The 23,031-nt window shown below is 42.0% G+C and overlaps 1 protein-coding gene across 7 annotated transcripts in view; it reads left to right on the top strand.

Annotated features, from left to right (window-relative positions):
• Positions 1 to 23,031, top strand: part of TNRC6C (trinucleotide repeat containing adaptor 6C) — a 156,986-nt gene that overhangs the window by 84,740 nt on the left and 49,215 nt on the right. For 5 of the 7 annotated variants that reach the window (XM_061616346.1, XM_061616341.1, XM_061616343.1 and 2 more), the window contains one exon: positions 8,381 to 10,969. In XM_061616346.1, coding sequence (XP_061472330.1) covers positions 8,381 to 10,969 — 2,589 coding nt within the window. Of the gene's footprint in view, positions 1 to 5,583; positions 5,850 to 6,131; positions 6,223 to 8,380; positions 10,970 to 23,031 lie in introns of those variants that run through there. The other 2 variants (XM_061616347.1, XM_061616344.1) reach the window with 2 other exon arrangements.

Here is a 23,031-nt window from a genome sequence, read left to right as displayed (position 1 = left end):
ACCTTTTTATTCTGTAACAGGCAAATTTGTAAAAATGCAAACACAGTCCAATTCACTTGCTGTGTAGCTTGGAAGAATTTGGTAACGTGCCTCTGAGCATATGGTGAATGGTGGCAACACCTGCCATCTCCAAAGATGGAGAATTACATTTTTGTATGTTTGTTGGTGTTCTTCTTACTTTGCTTCTTTCCTGTGTTACTATTGTTTCTACAGAGAATCTAATCTAGAAAATTTTATTTCCCTCATCATTCATCCTAGAAATCTGTATCAAATTTATTTTTATTAATTTCAAAGCCTTTTTATTGGTCAATGTCATATGATGGTGAAGATAGCCTTTTTTGTTTCAAACTGGAGGTTATATTCTATTTCTATTTTGGGTGCATTAACAGTTTAATCTGAAACCGCAGTTTGATGTAAAATCAGACTGATCACAATATGTTGCTACTTAAGCAATGAATATTGCTATTGGGAAAGACAAACTTGGCCTGCCCAAGATGTATGTTTTCAGCCTGATGTGGTAAACCACTCCACTTAAGGAAGGGTGGACATGGTCAATTAAAAACATAGAGCACATCTAGAATTTTGCTAGAATATATTTCATCTCCCACTATTTTATCTTGTGCAAACTGAGATGCTCCTCATGTCCATTGGAAACTATTCTTCAGAATAGTCAGTGCCATTATTCCACAATTGTTTTTGGAGTTTTTTTAGTGTAAATTATGCAGTGTTGTTGTACTCCAAAAGAATCCTGGGAATTGTAGTTAGTGAAGGGTGCTTAGAGTTGCTAGAAGATGCCCAGTTCCACTCACACAGCTTCAATCTGGCCACTGTCAGTGGAATAGGAGTAACCTCTCAACACCCTTCACAAACTACACTTCCTAGGATTCTTTGGGGGACGCCATGAATGTGTAAAGTGAAATAAAGGTCTGGTGTGGGTGTGGCCCCCTGATTAGCCAAGCGAAGCATCTGTGAGTCTGGCTTTTAGAACACTGACAGTTGGTTCTTTCTGAGAATGCCCAGGCTTGTCATCTACTCCAGTGGTAAATTTCTTATATTAATTAAATATCGGCCAGCATTTTTTAAACCTTTAAACTGCAGAAGATGAAGGTCAGAGTATGGGGCAAGGTCAGTAATAGCATTACAGGTATTCTGTTATCATGGCTGATTTTTAATTAATTTCAACAACTTATGAGAACTGTGACAGAAAAAAAGTCCAAAAGGAGTCTGGGTTTTTTCCTCTCTTTTTACACTTTGAACTCTCAATTCTCTCTGTTTTGTGTATCACCATGAAAATTTAGAGGGTTGTTAAGCAAGCGTTTTTGAGTTTAGGACTATATGTTTTGGAAGGTTTTGTTTTGAAATGAGCTTATGGGAAGCATCAGAATGGCAAGGGGGGTATTTTCAATTTAACATTGCGGAATGTGAAAAATCCATGCTGGCTATCATATACAGCCACTTTTGTGGCTGTATAATAATTGCAGTGCCTTACAAAGGTAGTCTTGAGGTAAAAGAGGAAGAGCTAGCTTTGACAGTTGGCCAAACTTTGCATTTCTGAGCTTTGGGAGGTTGTGAAAAGTCCACTATGTAACCTTTGCTGCCTCACAATGAAGTTTTTGTATATTTTTAGCATGGCTAATTGGTTTTGAATGGGTTGGAAGTTGACGTGTTTTTCCTGCTGCTTGTGCCCCACTTGAAGTCATAATCTTCCTTTGGGATGTTTATGATATAACAGTTATTTGCCATGGAGAGGGAGGCCCCTATGATGAAAACAAGTTCAGGATTTCAAATGGCAGTTCCAGATAAATTGATTAAAATAATATTTCTGCTTATAAATTAATGTATCTCATAAAACATATGCACATGTTTGTTTCAAGTTACATATACACATGTATTCATAGTCCTAAGCAGTGTGGTTCTCTGGTAGAAGTGGCCACATTATTTTATTTATTTTATTTTATTTATTTACTGAAAAGCATTTATAAGCCACTTATTATTTTAAAAATCTCTAAGCAATGTGCCACATTACAGTGTAAAACTGTACCATTTTTGTATGTACCAGAAGATAACACTGCTTTTATTTACTGCTTTAGAATTGCTTGGAAAAATCCAGACAGCTGAGAAATTGGAGGCCCATACACTCAGTTCTTACAACAAGAACTTCTTTTCTTTGAAGGAAAGAAAAGCATAAATTTGATCATCTGTAATAAACCATATGTACGCCACCTTGGATTCCATGATGGAAGAAAAATGGGATATATATGCAAGAAAATCATTGCTCCCATTTCCTTTCCAGTACTTGGTGGTGAGGAGATTGTTGGATGCAAGACTGGAGAAGTGATTTGAATTCCTAGGGCCTAGCAACACATTTTGGGGTTGCCTTTGCCATATTTTTATGTCAGACTTAGAAGTCACATGCTGGAAACATTTTTAAAAAATTTGTAGGTGCTTGGCCATTAGGTGTTTGGAATTCTTCCAGCATTGCTCAGATCCTCCCAACAGCTCATCTCTCTATCTAGTATGTCTGTGAGTAATTGAAATTGTTTGGAACACTTTTTAAATACTTTTGAAGTCTACTTTGCTTAAAGGACAACCAAGTAGCAACAAGTACTGTATAACTCTATCCAGAGATAAGAATTCAGACATACATTCTGGAGGGAAAGATACTGTTAAATGCCCACCCAATCCCCATAGCACTCCTGACAATTGTAGCCCATTTCAGGATACCTTTGGAATGGAAAAAGAAGCCAGATGTACGTTAATAGGGCAGAAGTAATTTTATTTGGTCATAAACTAATGTTTGGCTTTACATTATTTAGCAACTGTTAGAAATTAACACATAAATAGTACTTTCGACACATCATAATGTTTTTCTTAAAATTTACAGTTTGGATTTTTATACTTTTGCCACAGATACATTAATATTAAGTAACTACAGCACAGTTTTTTTATTAGTCAATTTCCCCTCTTGCCTGCCAGCCCTGAATTTAAGCACATTGACTGCCTCAGGGCGGGGAGAACTCTAACATGCCACCAATCCAGTGGTTCAAGGTGATCTTTCAGCATCCCTCATCCCATGCCGTATAATACTTTTCCAGCAGAGATTCAGCAGGCATCCTCACTTTTGACTTTCAGGTGTCTCTTGAAGACTTTCTTATGCCAACAGGCCTATGCATAGATTGTTTTGTACTGCTTTTAATGGTTTTTCATGTTTTTATATTGCTGTACACCACCCTGATATGAGAGGGCGGTATATAAATTATTTTATAAATAAAATACACAAAAAGTAGAATCCAATACTGTAGGACCCCACTCATACGGCAGGTTACGTTCCAGGCCCGCACCGAAAAGCGAAAACCTCCGGAAAGTGGGGCCCTACTGTATTCTAGCCATGGCGCTCCAGCTGACAGCGATCAGCTGTAGCGCGGGGAGCTCCAGCCGCTGCGCTCCAGCTGACAGCGATCAGCTAGAGTGCGTGAGATCTCCACGCTGCAACTGACAGTGATCAGCTGGAGTGCGCCGGCTGGAGCTCCCCACACTACAGCTGATCACCCCGCTAGCGCCACCATATTAGCGGAACACCGAAAAGCAGGGCACACGATCAGCTGGAGTGCGGGGAGTTCCAGCTGCTGCGCTCCACCTGACAGCGATCAGCTGGAGCATGCAAGCTCCAGCTGATCGCTGTCAGCTGGAGCGTGGCGGCTGGAACTCCCCGCACTACAGCTGATCGCCCCGTTGGCACCACCATATTAGTGGAATGCTGAAAAGCGGGGCCCTACTGCACTTTGTAACATGAAGCAAGAACAGTAGTTAAATAAAATACTGAAACGAAAAATGAGTTTTTAATAAAAGGTAAAGCAGTTGGAACTACTAAGAATGAGTGACAGCTGTTGAACAAAGCGGCTAAATCTTTAAAGAGTCATCAGTGATACCCAGTCTCATTTAATAAATGAGATTATATGCCATGTATACCCTACATTTAAAAATTGCCCCAAAGTAACCTAAATTTATATAGGCTGCAGGATTTAGACATTTGCAAATGAAAAATCAACTCATTTGAAATGTGGTGTTGGAAGAGAGCTTTGCACGTACCATAGACTGCAAAAAAGACAAATAATTGTGTTCTAACTAGTGATAGTTCTGGTTTAATGTGTTCTATTAAACCAGAACTATCACTAGAAGCTAAAATGATGAAACTGAGGTTATCGTACTTGGGACACATGATTCACTAGAAAAGACACTAATGCTGGGAAAAACAGAAGGGAGTAGAAAAAGAGGAAGGCCAAACAAGAGATGGATTGATTCCATAAAGGAAGCCACAGACCTGAACTTACAAGATCTGAACAGGGTGGTTTATAACAGATGCCATTGGAGGTCGCTGATTCATAGGATCACCATAAGTCGTAATCGACTTGAAGGCACATAACACACACAAATGGAATAATGCAAACTAAGCATATTTGCATTTTAAATTTTGCATAATTTATTTCAATTATGCAGAGAACAATCCACTGTGCCGGTCATTGAACCCTTGCTTCTGGAACACAACTGAAGCTCTGCCCACCGAGAATCCTGCTCAGCAGCTTCTTGGCAGCTCCTTTCACTAGCAGTGCCTGCATACTTTTGAGCCTAGCTTCTAACTCTTATGGGTTAGAAACCTGCTCTTTAAAAAAAATAAATCACAAAATGTTGATTATGTTTCTGCGTATGCTTGGTGCAGTCTTATAATACATACATCTGTATATACTTCAAAGACGTTTTAGAAGCTAGAGAATTGGTGCATGTGGTGTGGGGTGCTTTTGAACTTTTTCTTGCTGTCGTAGCAAGTTAAGTCTGCATACTCTAGCTACTTCTGGGAATACCTGTTCTATGCTAGAACAAGATATTTTCACAGTAATAAGACCAAGTGATTATTTTGCTGTATCCTGTTGGTTGTGGGTTTTACAGTCTTATGGTTTGGATAGGTTGATGGCACCATAATTCATTACCCATAAACTAAAAATCTCATGGTGTGCACTCAAAAGCTGGAAAGGGTGACAATGAACTTTTAGCAGCAAGTTAAGAGTTCCCTCTACAATTCCACACTTGGAAATTCTGAAAGGGAAAAGGACTTGCAGTCAATAATATATTGTTTGAGCATGCAATGACAATTCGGTATGCTCACAAATAGAAGCTGTGATTTTTAATAGACGCATGTTTTTTGCTTTCTGGATAGAGGCACAAAAGTAATTAGGCACCTGGAAGCTTGCCAATATTATCATTAGTGTTGGTATGCCAAGTGTGTGGCACTGCTGTTTAGAGAGGGGAAGGAGAGGGGTGGAAACATGAAGGAGGCAGGAATGTATTTGCATGCAGCCAATCGGCATTATGCGGCTGTTCTTTTGGCTGACTTTCAAAAACCAGAAGAAAAGGAGCCACCGTGCTAATTGTGGCTAGGTCTCAAAGTGAAAATGTTTTGTGACAGTTGAAAGAATTTAAAGAGGAAGGAAGATCGGTTTAGTGTCAGCTGCAATTAGATAATCAAAGCTTTAAAATCCTCATCTGTTGATACCTTACCCAGAGTTAAGGAGGCTGTGTGCTGTTAGGGGTGGGGGTAGGAGGGTGGAGGAGTCTCCCTGTGTGGAAAGGGCATTTCCAAAACCAGCACAGCTAAGGCCTGAGCAAGCTTGCAGGTTGTCTGGGTGCACACTTGCACTGAGCGATTTTCTTGGCAGCTCTACAGGATGAGGCTCACTCTGTACACAGCCGACATATTGAATCCGAGAGCCCAGGCGAACCTAGATGCAGGAGGGGAGACAGCTCTGCACATAATGTAGCGTTTCCTAGGATGGTTGGGCAGCACCTTTTCTCAGGTATTTCATTACTTGTTGGCCCCTATAGAGCAGGAAAAGAGGGCAAATAGCATCTGCTTCTACTAAATCAGTTTATTACATAATGTTTCAGAGGCAGCAGCAGCACAGCGTCCTAAGCTTTTGGCTGCCTTTCAGGTTTGATAAAATGGCGTCCTCAGAGAAAGAGCTGCTTGCTTCAGATATGCTGTGCTGTGCAAAAAAATGAAGTTGTTATTTGTCATTATCTACTGCTGTTTGGTTTTGGAATGTTAGTATTTCATGGAGTACTCGCTGTCTAATAGTGAAGAATGCTCATTTTTATGCTGCTCAGCTCTTTTTCTGAATGCATTAAAGATTCCAACATCAGAGGGAACATACTTGATAGCATACTGTGGTGAGGAAAATTAAAAGAATAGTAGGCTCTTTCACTGGTGTTCCTAATTTTGGATTTTGTCTCTAAATAAAGCTGTTTTATTTAGTGTTCTCATCTCTTAACCCTTACACATTTACGTATGCCTTTCTGGCAGAGTCTGACAGCTTAAGCATTTATGGAGTTTACAGTACAGATTCTCACTTAAACGTTGTTGAAGTACGGACTTCAGAAAGTGCAAACATGTATTTCAGCTACTGGCATGAAAGAAACAAATAGTAAGAAGTTTTCTTCTTGGATGCTTTCAGATTGGTACCAGTTTTCAGATTGGTTCTGACCTCAGATCTATGTGCTGATAAAATCAGGCAATGCCTATTAATGTTGTTAAACATATATTGATAGACTTAACAAGGTCCCTTTTGAATTTGCATGTTATTGTTTTTTTGCTCCATGCTGCACATTTGAAGTGAATGTCCATATTTTTATTCACAAGGCTGCATTTTCACTCTGCTTTGGAAATTGCTTTCTGATAAGTCTTAATTGATAATTTAAAATAGTGAATATGATATCAAATTTGGGGGGTCCATTACAATGCTGCCCTGGGTTCCTTTGGGGGGAAGAGGGGGATATTTATTTATTTATTTAATAAATAAATAATAAAAACATTCAATGGAGTCATGGTTCTGATAATTGACTTGTTTCAAGGAGGGAAGCTGTTAGCCATTTAGAATCAGGGAGTTTTATCATGTCAGTCTTAAAGAGCCCGTATTGTAAAACCCCACAGTGTTAACTGTTTGAGGAATGGCTTATATCGGGATGAGGGAAGGTGTAACAGCTGTTTGAATTCTGACAAGATCCAGCTTATTTGTAGAGGGAGATTAACGTATCAATCAAGTATCTTCTTAAAGTCCCAAATCATATATGACAAGTACAGAACATGCAATTTATATTTAATAGCTATCAGTACAGCAGAACAAAATGTAAGTGATTTTCATTATTAACTTCCCTCATCATTATCTTTTTTTAAAAGAACCCATATTTTAGATTTTTCATATATATCAGCCTTTCCCAACCAGTGTGCCTCCAGATGTTGTTGAACCACAACTCCCATCAGCCTCAGCCAGCATTGCCAATGGTCAGGAAAGATGGGAATTGTGGTCCAACAACACCTGGAGGCACACTGGTTGGGAAAGGCTGATATATATATATATGCAGTCCTAAAGCTACTTACAAGTAATTCTCTCTATTATAGTTTGTGGCTTCTAGTCTAAGAGCCTAGGCCTGTGCTTTGCTGTGAAGTATACTAGTACATAGGATCCATCTTAAAGGAACATCTTGTCCCATCTTCCAACGTTGTGTGTTGGCTCCAATTTCCTGCTGGGATGGCAGGTTGTATGCAGTGAGTGTCAGACATTTCATCAAAGTCTTAGTTTACAGTGATAATACTTTCTAAAGTATTTCTTTGATTTCATTTCATGTAGTGAAAAACACAACTGAATTATTTGAGAAGTATTTCTAATTTTGGAAGTCAGTCCCCCAACAAAGCTTTTCTTTGTGTTTCTCAGTTTAAGAAGGTATGAATAGGCGAAGTTGTTTTTATGGAGTTTTCTCAAAATCTAAATCTTGTTTAAAGTATATTGTATGTTCATAAAATTTATTTGGTGGTCTGTATTAATGATCAGTTCTATGCTAATAACATAGCTGCTTTATTTATTTATTTATTTATTGTACTTGTATACTGCCCCATAGTCGAAGCTCTCTGGGCAGTTTACAGTAAATCTTGGTTTGATTTAAAATTTCTGTGATATACAGGAAAATGTTTGAAATTGCATACCCCACAGTATTGCTGATGAAACCTGGCTCTATTAGTGCAGCCTAATAAAAGAGAAATAGTACTATTATCTGTATGTAAACCTTTCTGTGTTAGCATAAAACATCATTGTTTTTCAGAGCTTAGAAAACAAAATGCATTATTTCATAGATTGAGGTATTTGTTTAGATTCATAAGCCAAGGGGTTAGTGAAAGTTGGATTCTCCACCCCTGATGTACATCCGTATGCTAGACTATAAAGGAGGAAGGAAGATCTTAAAGAATGTAACCATAGTAATTAAGCCAAGAATTCAACAGATGTATCTGGGTCATTGGATAGCAGACTAATTTGCATCATGTTTAATTTTTCAGACCTTGGTCACAGCGGATTGGGAGACCATTATGAGAATACTCACTGGGGACAGCAGCCCACTTTCCGAAGTGAAGCCAATTGCAGCTGGGATAAAGTGATAATAGACAGGACTGACAAGGAAGCGTGGCCTTCCATTACAGGAACTGAGACTGAATCTGCCTCAGAATGTACTACAGACACTGACTCTGCCTCCAACTGTGGCTCAGAGAACAGTAGCATGGCTACAGGGAGTGCCCAAGGCAACTTCACTGGACATACAAAGAAACCCAATGGCAATAATGGCACCAACGGAGCACTCATCCAAAGCACTTCTAACCAGAGTGCCCTTGGAGCTGGTGGAGCTAATGGTAATGGAAATTCAGCCAGAGTGTGGGGTGTTGCCACAGGTTCCAACTCTGGCTTAGCTCATTGCTCTGCCAGTGGTGGGGATGGAAAGATGGACAACATGATTGGAGATGGTAGAAGTCAAAATTGCTGGGGTGCTTCCAACTCAAATGCTGGCATTAATCTTAACCTTAATCCCAATGCCAATCCAGCTGCGTGGCCTGTACTCGGACATGAAGGAACTGTGGGAGCAGGCAACCCTTCCAGTATTTGCAGTCCAGTCAGTGCCATAGGTCAGAATATGGGGAACCAGAATGGGAACCCAACGGGCACCTTAGGTGCTTGGGGAAACTTGCTGCCGCAAGAGAGCACAGAACCACAAACGTCCACTTCTCAGAATGTGTCTTTCAGCGTACAACCTCAGAACCTTAACACTGATGGACCAAATAACGCTAACCCCATGAACTCTTCACCAAACCCTATCAATGCAATGCAGACAAATGGACTGCCGAACTGGGGCATGGCTGTTGGCATGGGGGCCATCATCCCGCCCCACCTGCAAAGCCTTCCTGGTGCTAATGGGACATCAGTTTCTCAAGTCAGTGGGGGAAGTGGTGAAGGAATGGGCAATTCAGTGTGGGGGATATCCCCAGGTAATCCTGCCACAGGAAATAGCAATTCTGGGTTCAGTCAGGGGAATGGAGACACTGTGAACTCAGCATTAAGTGCTAAACAAAATGGATCCAGCAGTACTGTGCAAAAGGAAGGGAATGGAACAAGTGCATGGGATTCCGGACCTCCTGCTGGTCCTGGGGTCTTAGCATGGGGCAGGGGCAGTGGCAACAGTGGCGTTGGTAATATGCATTCTGGTGCTTGGGGTCACCCAAGCCGCAGCACCAGTAATGGTGTTAATGGTGAATGGAGCAAGCCCCCAAACCAGCATTCCAGTAATGACATCAATGGGAAAGGATCAACAGGGTGGGATAGCTCTAGTGTTACCAGCCAGAATCCTGCCATGCAGCAGGGCAATGAACAAATAAACTCTTGGGCCAAAGCTGCAGCGTCTGGCAATACAGGTAGTGAAGGAAGTAATGATAGCAATGGGAGTCAGAATGAAGGCAGTACTGGGAGGGAAGGAACTGGAGACGGTCGAAGAAGAGACAAGGGGATGTTAGAGCAAGGACAAGTCCAGTTGCCAAGGAATGACCTTGACCCAAGGGTTCTGTCCAACACTGGATGGGGACAGACTCCTGTAAAGCAAAACACTGCCTGGGAATTTGAAGAATCTCCAAGGTCTGAGCGAAAGAATGACAATGGAACTGAGGCCTGGGGTTGTGCAGCTACTCAGCCTTCAAACTCGGGGGGCAAGAATGATGGGTCCATCATGAACAGTACAAATACCTCTTCAGTATCTGGGTGGGTCAGCTCTCCACCTGCAACAGTTCCAACTAACACAGGTTGGGGCGACAACAATAACAAAGCGCCAAATGGCCCTGGGGGATGGGGAGAGCCAGCAAGTTCTACTGCTGTCAATAATGCTGCTGCCGCCAAAAGTGGCCACACTTGGAGTGGGACCACAAATCAGGAGGACAAGTCGCCTACTTGGGGTGAACCTCAGAAACCCAAATCTCAAAACTGGGGAGATGGACCGAAATCAAATCCAGGCTGGACTTCAGCGGGTGGAGATTGGGTTGATTCCTCATCTGTCCCTGGACACTTGGGAGATGGGAAAAAGAATGGTTCTGGATGGGATGCTGATAATAGATCAGGGTCTGGTTGGAATGATACTACGCGTTCTGGGACCACTGGATGGGGAAATGGCACAAACAGCAAGACTAATGCAGGTACGAGTTGGGGGGAATCTTTAAAACCTGGTCCCCAACAGAATTGGGCTTCTAAATCCCAGGACAACAACGTGAGTAATTGGGGAGGAGCTGCTTCTGTTAAACAGACTGGATCAGGATGGGTTGGTGGACCAGTACCAGCCAAACAGAAAGATAGTAGTGAAGCAACTGGGTGGGAAGAGCCCTCTCCACCATCCATTCGGCGCAAGATGGAGATTGATGATGGTACCTCAGCTTGGGGTGACCCAAATTACAATAATAACAAGACTGTAAACATGTGGGATAGAAACAATCCTGTAATCCAGAGCAGTACCACAACCACCACCACTAGCACCACCATTATCAACGCAAACATGGCTGAACCTCAGCCACCGCACCAGTCAAGTGCCCAGTCAAACCGGTCCCCGCTGCTTGGTCCAGGTATGATACTAGTTTTGTTTTTTCAAAATAATACTACCCTTTGGAAAGAAATTTCAATAAGTATAATGTAAGCAGTAATGGTTTATATTCAGATTATGTACTTCCTGTCTTAAATATGAGTTCACATTTAGTATGAATAAGATATAAAATGGTGTCCAAAATGCTAATTTGTATTAGAATTTGCCATTTTATTTTCCATTCTGATTAAAGCACACATATAGGGCAGACACAAGAGGCTAAGTTAGAGTGACCAGATAAAATGTCATATGTAAGAAATGATCCACAAAAGGATAAAAGATGGAGACAGTATGCCATTAAATCAGTCTGTGGAACATCCATCTTTTGAAATGGTTGTTACGGAACTAATTTCTTTTGCTAAAGATGCAGAATAAATTGAAAAGATGTAAAGAATTATCAGATTATGAAATTACTTTGGTAGTACCAAATCCTTGCATTAATATATATATAACCAAGTATGTTTGTTTAATGCCATAAACTGGTAATTTTATGGGATGTTATTGTCACTTAATCGGAACATGATTGGCAGCTCATTAGCACCTCACAGAACAGATCGGAAAATATTATCTTAATATAATTGTGTCATATTTCAAATCTACTTTCTTTGCTCTGTTGCTGTTTGTCCCTCTGTGTTGTTCTATCTTTGATGTCCAATCTCAGATGATGTGCATCTGTTTCTGTTACTTTGGCTGTCTCCTGCCAAAGACATATTTCTTCAATTGTGGCTATTAATCAAGAGGCTGCTTAGTTGTTGGAACCAGTGATTTTTATTCATTATCTCATACAAAGAGATTTTTGTATTGAGAAATAGGAAACGACATGTTTCATGTTCGTTTGCTGAACAAAAGAATTAGCTGTAATTTCTGTTGTCCCACAAAGATGCGGTATTTAAAAACTTCCATTTTTTTACATTAATGAAGGAAACATTTGAAAATCCTCTATAGTTTTAGGTAATTCTCAGGTTTTAACTTGCTGGATCATTACAAGAAGAATGCAACTCATATTTATTGTTTATTGTTTATTCAGGTTTTACTGTTATGTCATTTTCTCCATTTCACTTGATAATGTTTAAGAAAATATTTTCATCCCCTGCAAATGAGGTGTTCCCCATTTCTTATATTTTTTGGACACTATGCCTCTTGCAATTTTGTAACCCTTTAATCAGATTTGGTGGGTTTTCTTATAATCAGGCCCACCTCTGGAATCCTGACCTTCTTGATTTTACTATGTGTCGTACATAGGCAGCTACCTGTATTCAAGCTCATTGGTTGGAGTAGTGACATATCAAGCTTGGGAAGGTTTTTTTTAAAACACCTAGTACTTCAATATAAAATATAAATATTCAGTACTTACGTTAGATGTGGCATCTCTGTCATGTAATTGTTTAAAAACATGTTTTGTTTTTAAGATTTTTTTTAGTGTTTTATCTCTGCTGTCCTGGGCTCCCTTAGGGTGGAAGGATGGGACATCATCATCATCATAATGGAAGTGGGCATGATTTAATACCTGGCAAGTGCCTGGAAACTCCACATGTGCTCACGCAACTGTGAGCCACGATGGAACAGCTGTGTGAGTCTGCCCTGTTGTGCCTTCAGGCACAGTGCATATGTGGAGCCTTACCGGGGGCAGGAGTGGCCTGTCTCCTTGTACTTCATGCCAGCCACATTGGCTGCTGGTTTGCAAGTCTCGTGTGCGTATAAGGGCAGCATAACATTTTTAAATTTGGGAGCTGTGAAAGGGGTGGGATTTGTAGTTTTCATTAAAGTCCCCCTGCTGTTACCCCATAATTTGAACATTGTCACTGTGCTGTGGTCAAAGCATGCTGGCAAATTGAGGAACCCCTTCAACAGACATGCACACACACCTGGGAATTGAATAGCCCTGGTGTGCACAGGCTGCTCCTGTGTTGATATATGCATGGCCACAGCCCAGTACTTCAAATATCAGGCTGTAGTAAATGTGGTAAGTGGACAGTTGCCCTCACCTAGATGCCAAAGTAGAAGGCAGATGATACAGAGAAGTGAGTAGCTTGACTCACAGAGGTGGCAGCAACTGGCACAGCCACAGGGCTGTTTTGGTGGCTGGGGTCTCTCCAAGCTTGGCCAGTCTCCATTTAAGTGGGGGGGAAACAGTGAAACAGGAATGTAATGTTCTTGAAAAGAGACATAAAACCAAAACAATGCACAAACTGTGTAGTTGATTCTTAATAGGTATTGTAACAGGGACTCATCAACACAAAGCACTGTTTTATAACTTTACTTGACACATACCTGTTTAGACTTGCATCCTACCCTATCTTAAAAGTTACTTATTTACACACACTCATCTCCAGAATCTCAGCCTCCTATATTTAGGGATCAGCAGCTGAATTTCCCCACGAAAATACGATTTGATAACAAGAGATGGTATGTGTCCGAGTGGAATGGTGGCCCCTGCCCATATTCCCCCCTCAAAGTGAATCTCCTGTACAACTAGTTACCTACTAGGGTTCTAATATTTCATATATATTTAGTGTGCGCATGCTGCTGAGTTTACATATTGAAATTTAAGGATAAAGGTGAGTGATTTGATCAAAGCTATCCAGGCATTCCAAATCAATGACTTCCAGAATCAAGAACAGCAATACAAACTACAAGTTGTAGAGTAGCCTATCAGCAGTAGGGGCTCATCCAGTGGGGCAGAGCTGTAACACTGGCTGCCCGGCAGGTATATCGCTGTCACTTACTGCGAGGGGAGAGAAGTATGGTGCAGGCACACTAACTGGAGTGCTAATTTGGCTCTGCTGGGGCACCTGTAACACACCAACCTCCCCACATTGTCAATAGCCTGCTTAGGAATAGAGGCCTATTTATGAACAAAGCAAAAGAGACAGGCAGCTGGGGTGGCTAGAAAGCAGTATGTAACAGGCAGAAGTGAGGGGCAAAGAGTTCTTTGTCTCTTGTCAGGAAGAGAAATGGTAGCTACAGAGGAGAAGGAATGGCATATATCTCCTCTCCGACTGAGTCCAGAGGGGCCAAAGGCATGCCCCATCTTCCTTCCTCACAACTACCTACTGCAGTCATACCTACATGCCTTTCTTTATATCCATATAATCCTGAAAATCTTTTGTTTTTTAAAGGGAATGCTCAGATTTTCAGGTTCCTCACATAAAACAGCATATGTGTTTGGGATATTACCTGTCCTTGCTGTTAATTTGGCCCCAGTTCATATATTCACCATGCTGAAATAGCATGGTGGACTAGCAATACAAGACCCTCACCTCCACGCCCCACATGAGCTGGGTCATCCATACAAATGCCTCTTTGCTCATAGGAAGAGAAGATCACATGGACAGGCTTCTGTGTGACCAGGCATTTATGGAAAGGCCCCAGTTTGCACAGGAGATTATCTGCACGGTGGAGGGAAAGGGCCTATACTTCTTCTCTACAATGCTATTTCAGTGCCAGTCCCTAATGAATTACCCATCTGAGCTTGGCAGTACTTCCCATTTGGGGAAACTAATGTGAAAACAAGACACAATTTGGATGTAACTTAAAACTCTAGTAATGTAATATGGTGGCCTTAACAAGACATGAAACTCTCATATTTTGAGTTATTTAAATGCCCCCAGTGACTAATAGAATCTATTTATTTCTTTTGGATGCTACAAGAGTTGCATTATAAATGAGCCATGAATGTAAGATACACTGTTAAATTTTAAAGTTTTCATTGGCTGAGAACTGAATATTTCTGTGGTCCTGTGCAGTTCATTGAGCAGGATTAATCCTCCTTAGTATCAACCTTCTGTCCAGATGATGTGAAAAGAGACTCAGAGGACTAACGTCTCTACCCCTTAACAAAGGAGATAACATAATGGAGACAGGGGTTTTGATTCCCCGTATTGTCTTCTGTGTTTTTTGTCTGTTGTCAGTTCAGTCATTCAGAGCATCCAGTTCTAGGTAAGGAGATGGGGAACTCAACAGGGAGTCTAGCTCCCTAATGTACCTTTCCCTGGGGATAGTCAATCTAGAACTGGTGGACTTTGCCATCTGGGATAGCACAGGCTACCAGTTCTGACTCATCTTCTATCTGTAGAAAGGGGTTTCAATGGGTTTTATGATAATTATCCTTGAAATTTCATTTGAAGAGCTCTTGTACCTTTGAAAGAAAAATGAGCATTTCTCCACATTTAGCAAAATTTATATATCACTTAATAAAAAAAACCTCTAAGCAGTTTATAAAAATTTGGGAATATAGTTGATCAATTTTTGACGAAATTCTAAAATAAAGCATCCTAAGGCAGACCAAGCAAATGCTTATATAGGTTGTTTATTTTAAAGGGAATTATTTGGTGAAACCTAGCTGTGCATAAAAAAGTAAAAGCCTGAGTATAATCCTGTTTGAGTTTTCCATCCTAGCTGGACTGGACAGAAAAAAAGAAGTTTCCAATCACATAAAGTGACAGCACAGAACTCTTCATTTACTGATGTTCTTGTTTGTCCTATGAGTTATTCTCTTTGTCCGTCTTCTGTTTCCTCCCGTGCTTTATTTTGAAGTGTTCTTCTAGTAAGGAAGTCGTCCGGGCAAGCTACTGTAGGATAAGAAAGCTGTTTCTCTAGCTCAGCCTTTCCCAACCAGTGTGCCTCCAGATGTTGTTGGACCACAACTCCCATCTTTCCTGACCATTGGCAATGCTGCCTGAGGCTGATGGGAGTTGTGGTCCAACAACATCTGGAGGCACACTGGTTGGGAAAGGCTGCTCTAGCTTTTTTTCAGCAATAGTGCAGGCATAACAAAGTGAGAGGTAAGTGCCAAATTATTTCTCACTGCTCCTTGCAGAAATGAGCTTTCCCCCTCCTAGTGTAACCAATTCAGTTCAAATACAGCATGTCCCTGCAAGATAAACAAAAGTATGAAGTATGTTATCAACTTTTATTCATGTGGATCCAAAAGCACCTGTGTTTGATGGGTCATATCCCATTAATTTAGGGAAATACTTAGAAGACACCCTCCCCCTTAGATAACTATAGACATATTGTTGCTTTTCCTACGTCAAATGGAAATTCATAGCTGGTGTGTGGAATCAGGATTCTCAATATTAGGACTATCGAATTTCCATAAATCAGTTACTTACTGGCTTTTTAGCTAGAGTGAAATAAAGCAGCGATGGCTAACCTGTGGCCTTCCAGATGTTGTTGTACTTAAAATTCCCATCAGCCTGAGCCAGCATGGCCACAGTCGGGGACAATGGGAATTGTAGTCCAGCAACATTGAAAAGGCAACAGGTTAGCCTTCCTTGAAATAAAGTATGGTATCCTAGCATAAACTAAACAGGTGTAGCCTTTTTAACGCCAAGTCTTTCTTAAGCTTGGGGAAAGCAGAGTAATGTTATAGAATAGTTAATTCCTTGTGTGGGCCATCAAGGAATACCTCTCACAGTATAAGTCAGTTTATTTTGAGGCATTACACATAAATGGCTGGGTGTAGAAAATCAAAAGAAATATCCCACCCAAGTTTGTTCCCACTCATCTACCTATCTTCCCCCATGGAGTTCTCTCACTTCTTCCTCCAATATAATCCATGTGAACAGGCCTAAATACCTTATCCTGTGAGCCTATGAAATGTCAGTGTTACTATTATCATTATTAGTTACCCACATTTTACCCAAAGGTCCCAGGGCGGGTTACAACAATTTTAAAATATAACATTAAAAACAACTTTAAAATGACCTAAAGTCCCAAAGTAGGGTGGGTCCTAAAAGTACATGTCTCAGGTGTCAAAGGCCAGGGTAAAGAAGTATGTCTTCAGCATTTGCCTCAAACTGTACAGTAGGACCCCACTCATACGGCGGGTTAGGTTCCAGAGCCCCGTCGAAAAGCGCCGAAAAGTGGAACAGCATGAAAAAGGTGGGAAAATTAAAAAACAAAATGGTGGCTGTCACGGAGGTGAAGAGAAAATAGCTCAAAGGAGCGCAATTGTGGCCGCCATGGTGGAGGAGACAGCCTCCGGGGGGGGGGCAGAGAAAGGATGAGAGGGAAAGAGCTGCCGCCACGAGCACCAAACGTGCCGCAGGAGCAACAGGAGGGAGCCACCACTGCGAGATCCTAGCAGCCGCAATAGCAGTTGAAGGGAAAAGACACAGCTGCTGTGAGGCAAGTGGGATGCCGCGGTTAAGCGGGATGCGAGTTGAAGCTGCCACCATGAGCTTCAAACTTACTGCTGCTGCCGACAGCAAAACCTCAAACAGGACCTGCTGCCGACCCAGCAGGTAAAGGTCAGCCTTCCCCCCTTGTTTGTAAAGGAACAATCAGAGCAGTAAAAGCCCACGAGAGGAAAAAACCTCCTTCCAACCCCAAGAGTGCCAAATATGGCAACGGGGGGGGGCAGTAGCCGTGCGGCCGCCAAACAGCTGATCGTGCTGAACAGCTTACATCAACCGGCCCTGACTCAGGGACTGGCTGGCGGGGAAGGTAGCGGTGGAAATTGCAAGGGGGGTCAGCTGCGCAGCCGCCCGCTGCAGAGCGCGGTGCAGCAGTGTGGGGAAGGATCCTCGAAGCCGGGCTGACTGGCGCTGCGGGAGCCCAGAAACATTTGGCGGCTGTAGCTGTGAGGTGGGGGTGCATGCTGCGCCACCCTTCGCGGCTAAATGGGGGAAACAACTCCTAAAAGAACAAAGGGAGAAAAAATGGCGCCCGTCTGCACCCAAAATAAACAAGTAAATGGGGAAAACGCCGTATTAGCAAAACACCAAGAAGCAGAACACCAAAAAGTGGGGCCCTACTGTATAGCAAAATTGCCAGATGCACCTCAATGGGGAGGGAGTTTGACAACTTAGGGGCCACCACTGAGAATACCCTCTCCGAGGCCATCAGCTCCTGAGGGTGGTGGAACTCCAAAAGGGCCTGTCTGCTGATCTCAACACCCAAGATGGGTCTGTAGGGAGGAAGTGTTCTTTCACATATTTGGGACCTAAGTCATTTAAGTCTTTAAAGACTAGCATAAGCACCTTCAATTGGGCATGAAATCAAACTGCCAATCGATGCAGTTGCCTTAAAACCGGTTATATGAGATCTAAAGGAAACCGCAGACAGTAATCTGGCTGTTGCATTTTGGACCAGTTGAAGTTTCTGAGTCATCTTTAAGGGCAGCCTCACATAGAGAACATTGCAATAATCCAGTCTGGAATTTATCTCTGTCCAAAATGGGCCAAAGCTGGCAAGCCAGCTGGAGCTGGAAAAAGGCACTCCTAGCCACTGTAACTATACTTAAACCACCAGTGGAGTTGTTTCAGGGATTCGAACGTCAGCAATGCCCAAGTTATTGTTTAAGGATTTTTCTAACTACCTATCATATTCAACTCTGCATTTTTTTTTGCATTGATTTGATCTCTTGAGAACTTTACAAACTATGGGTGTCTTAATGCATGCTATTGTTTTCATGTAATTACAAGTAATTTGCCAGGGCATGAACTCCCTTGTTGTGAGTAATAATTTACATAATGTTTTGTGGTTCAAAATGCAATGTATTTAACAAAATCACTTATACATTACAGATTGGTAGTGATTAATCATTATTATTGAACTTAAAGAGAACCCAGGGAAACTTGTCCCTCTTTCTTTGTACTTAATAAATGAATACATGTTGCAGTGGAAATTGCAGTATTCGGTTTGAGGCTAAATGTACTGTTGCAAAGGCTTGGAGCTTTTAAATTGTGCATTCTAGCTTCCTTTCTAATATTGAATGAGACTTAATTTCTTCTATACCAACATGTATGTCAATATATGACTGCAGGATGAAATGAGGGAAACCCCCTTCAACCCAATTTTCCCATGTGAGAGGCATCCAACCAAAGATTTGCTAGTTATTTCACATCAGTATGTTAACTTAATATCTCTGAAGCTCTTAGCCTTATGAACTTTCCTATCTGACCATCCTTTCTCCAGTCTCTGCCACACACACCTCCATCTGGCATCAACTTTTCAGTTCTCTGTCTGGAACAATTCCTTTTCCATGTTCCTAGGCTGTTTGCCTTCTTTTGCTGCTGCTTCTCAGGTTCTTCCCTGCTCTCTCTAGTCTTTACTTTCTTTACATCTTTCTGCCTGCTCCGCCCTCCTCTTCTCTAGGATTACCTTGACTAAAGTCAGCCCAGGTGCCTCATGTGTTACTCTGTATAATAATAGAGCAGCTCCTTCATAGTCTTTTCAGACAGCTTCACTACCACCACCAGCAGCATAAGGCACCTTAGTGCAGGAGTAGCCAACGTGGTACCTTCTATAAGTTGTTGGACTGCAACTCCAATCAGCTTCAGCTAATATATACAGCGGTCAAGAATAAAGGGAGTTGTAGTCTAACATCATCTGGAAGGCACCACATTGGCTACCCCTCCCCTAGTGCATTATACAATATACCTTTTTTAAACCCAAGGGCACATACGTAAAACTAACAACAGTTGTGGGCACCACAGAATACCCATTTCACAGAAGAAAAACTGGTGATGCTAAGAACCTCCTTCCCCCCAAAAAAAGAGCTTGATACCCCCCAAACAAATAAAACACAGGCAAAAAAGGAGATAACTCCCTAAGAGTAGACAGCCCCCCAAACCAAAAACTCTCATTAAAAATAAAAATTGGGAAGGTCTGGGGTCTTTGGCGGGCATTAATAGAGGGTGTCATGCTCATTCAGACCCGGTGGGGCATGGACCTCAGGGCCCCTGCCACTCCTGAGGGACCCCTGTCTAGATCTAGAGCAGCCTTTCCCAACCAGTGTGCCACCAGATGTTGTTGGACTACAACTCCCATCAGCCTCAGCCAGCATTGCCAATGGTCAGGAAAGATGGGAATTGTGGTCCAACAACATCTGGAGGCACACTGGTTGGGAAAGGCTGATCTAGAGACTAGGGCTGGGAGGGAGGAGCTGCACAATTCATGAGGGCGATGGGTTGTGGAGCGTGTTTTGCAACTGCAAATCACATCCTGCAACCCAGTACTGATTTCAGAGCAGGTGCTTCACCACTCTTCCAGACAACACCCCCTGTGCAGCTGACTCAGGCAGGGCAACCTTGGAGAGGGGGGTGTTGGTGCCCAAGGGCCCACCCAACCTAGCATCACCGCTGTGTCCATTGTAGACCATCTTGGAATTCAGCTGAATGAAGGATGGTCTATAAATATTTTAAGCAAACAAATATAAAGTCAGGAGTAGAAAGCAGATACCCGTACAGCCTCTTTGTTTTAATTGTTGAAATGCATGTTCAGAACTTGAAGCATAATAAAAAAAATAGTTAACTCCTCACAGTTGGGTTTGGTGCAGTAAAGATGTACAATTCTCTGCATAGGCAAATCCAAATCATATTTAATTCATTTGCTGCATGTTATGCAATTTTAACATTGACCTTATAGAAACCATGAATAAGCTGCTAACTAGCTGTTGTTGTTTGTGTTTCTTTATAATTTCTGTACCATTTTAATGTGCAAAGTATCTTATAGTCCTTATATATTAGGGGTGGGAAACCTGTTCTGGCTGGTGGGGCAGATCCTTATCTCCCCTAACGCTAGTGGGCCAGGTTTGACAGGTGGGTGGTGCTACCTACCTGCTGATCAGTTGATATCACGATGATGGCAGGTGATCATGATCATCAGGACTTCAGAGGTCCATGCAGGGCTTGCAAAGAACCCTGTGTGGTGCTTTAAAATGTTGCTGATCAGCAGGCTTGAAATCACCATCTTATCAGCTGATGAATGGTGACCTCAAGCCTGCTTTCTGCTGGGATTAGCTGCACTATTAAATTCCCCACAGGGACCTCGGTCATGCAGTTGATCCAGCCACACCTCTAACGGCCCCACACCTGATGTCACATATGATGTCAGGTGTGGGGCAGGTGGGTGTGGTTTGAGGAAAATGGCCTTGTGGGCCAAATTGGGACCATGACAGGTTCCCCATCTTGGTTTATATAAGCCTCTGAGGTCACTCCAGTTTTGCAGACAGACCAAGCAAGAAGGGCTTGCAGAAAGCCATCCAGGGATTTGAACCAAGTTCTTGGGGAAACTCCTCCAAATACTATAGCTTCTGGAACACACACAGTTAAAAAAAAAAGTTTTCTAGATAGCTCTGAATTAATTTTTTCTCATTGTGCCTGAATAAAAGAAGTTCAAAATTTTGTATTTTGAAGTCTTCCACCAAAATAATTTAAAAATAAAGATCTAACATTAAACATGTTACTTCAGCAAGTTACAGTTTTTAGAGAGGAGACAGAGATACCTGAAAAAGTTGAGTCTGATACCAAAAGCTAAAAGCGACTTTTCCTCTGCTACTGGCAGGCACCCAGGTGATTAGTGGAATGATGTGTGCTGTCAGTGACTTATCCACACCAGCAGCTACTGCATTAGAGCCAGACATTGGTAAACAGGAGCATGATGTTTGACCTTGCAGTGTTGCTTCCTATGGTAACAGTTTCTTCTGGAAAAGAACTATGGGGATTAGAGTAGACGAGGAAGGGTTGCTTGTTAAGATGCTACCTCCTAGTCAGTTTACAAGCTGTTTATGAAGGAAGGATGTATCAAAACAAATGGTGCTGCACATACTAGGTTTTTGTTAGGATTCAGGACTTTTCCTACAGTTTCAACGCCTTTTAACAGTAAATTGCACAATGTCAGACTGAACAAAGATCCATCTTACATCAGAGGTAAGAAAATGAGTATAATGGTGAGTGGTAGGCAGAATTCTATAAAAGGGCAAATGTGGACTGTAACTATGATCTTACTGCAGTCTTGCTGCCTAAGAAGAGGCCACTACACCTCATTTTATAGAATAAAAGAGTAGACCAACCTTCTTATACAGAGCTAGATAGATGGTTAAACATTCCTAAGATATTAACGAGCATATACTAATCTAGTCAGGATATAATCCTAAACTGTGGTTTAGTATTACATGTACAAACTTTGAGCTAATGTGCTCCACACACCTCCAATGTAGCCAGAAGGAAGTAGAAGCTTTTGCTTCCATTTTCAGTACTATAGTTTATTGTTATGACCAAACCAAAAACTGTGGTTAATCTTAATGATTAGGGAAGCTTGAAGTTGGCTCATTTCCTAACAGGTTAGGAGCCTTTTTTTTGTCTGAGGCCACATTCCCATTTAGCCAACCCTCCAGAGTCACATAGGTGGGGCCAAAATAGCCATGATCATCCCATATTTTTTCTCTCTCATACATTCACACACAGCACACAACCATGCACACAGATTCTCATCCCCCCCCCATCCCAACATTTGAAAAGGCATTTTAGTTTGTTTCAATCCTAATTGCCAGAAGTGGGATGGTCTTCATGGACATTGCAACAGTTTTAACAAACATAAAATAATTCAGTATTATCTGAGAAATAATCTAGATCGAAAAACATAAGTACAAAGCAAAAAAGAAAGCTAACAAACAGCAGAGCTCCAGATGCTTGTCTTGCTGCACTCCAAGGAGCCTCAGCAGCCTAGCTTAAGCACAGTTCAGAGGGGAGGGGTCCTCTTCACTAGGCTAGATGACCTACAGATGGCTCCTTCTTCTGTCCTCCAGAGGAGACCAGCAGCAGCAAAAAGGAAAATGTTGGGGGGTGGGTGATGATGGTGGGTCCTCTACCCCTGCCTCCTGGAAGTTCCAACTGTTAGTGCAGGGGAGGGTTAACCCTTCTCTCCCCAGTTGTGTTCCCCCCCCCCCAAAAAAGGTCCTCCATGCTGCAGTTAGATTTGAAAAAAATATCCAGTTGGATATGTTTTGCAAGCATAAAATCTGTGTGGGGTGAGGAGGGGATGCTCCAAGTCAGATGGAAAGGCCACACTAGACTATATCTAGCCCATGGGCTACTGGTTCCCCACCCCTGCCCTGAACCATAGTTAAAAATAACCACAGTTGTCCAAGTTAAGACATAACCCAAGTTCATACCTGGGTTTGGGACAATAGCCATTGGTCACCCTGACAGATAACCTTTATTGGGATAGGGACAGGGAAAGTGTGACCCTGCTGCTTCTGCTCTATCTCTCAACAACCTTTGATAGTGTATTGAAGGAACTGGCTAAAGAACTCTC

This window comes from Rhineura floridana, chromosome 3 (assembly GCF_030035675.1).
Source record: "Rhineura floridana isolate rRhiFlo1 chromosome 3, rRhiFlo1.hap2, whole genome shotgun sequence".
Taxonomy (NCBI): Eukaryota; Metazoa; Chordata; class Lepidosauria; order Squamata; family Rhineuridae; genus Rhineura; species Rhineura floridana.
The sequence above is the reverse complement of the archived record's forward strand: the minus strand, read 5'-3'. Positions and strand labels throughout refer to the sequence as shown.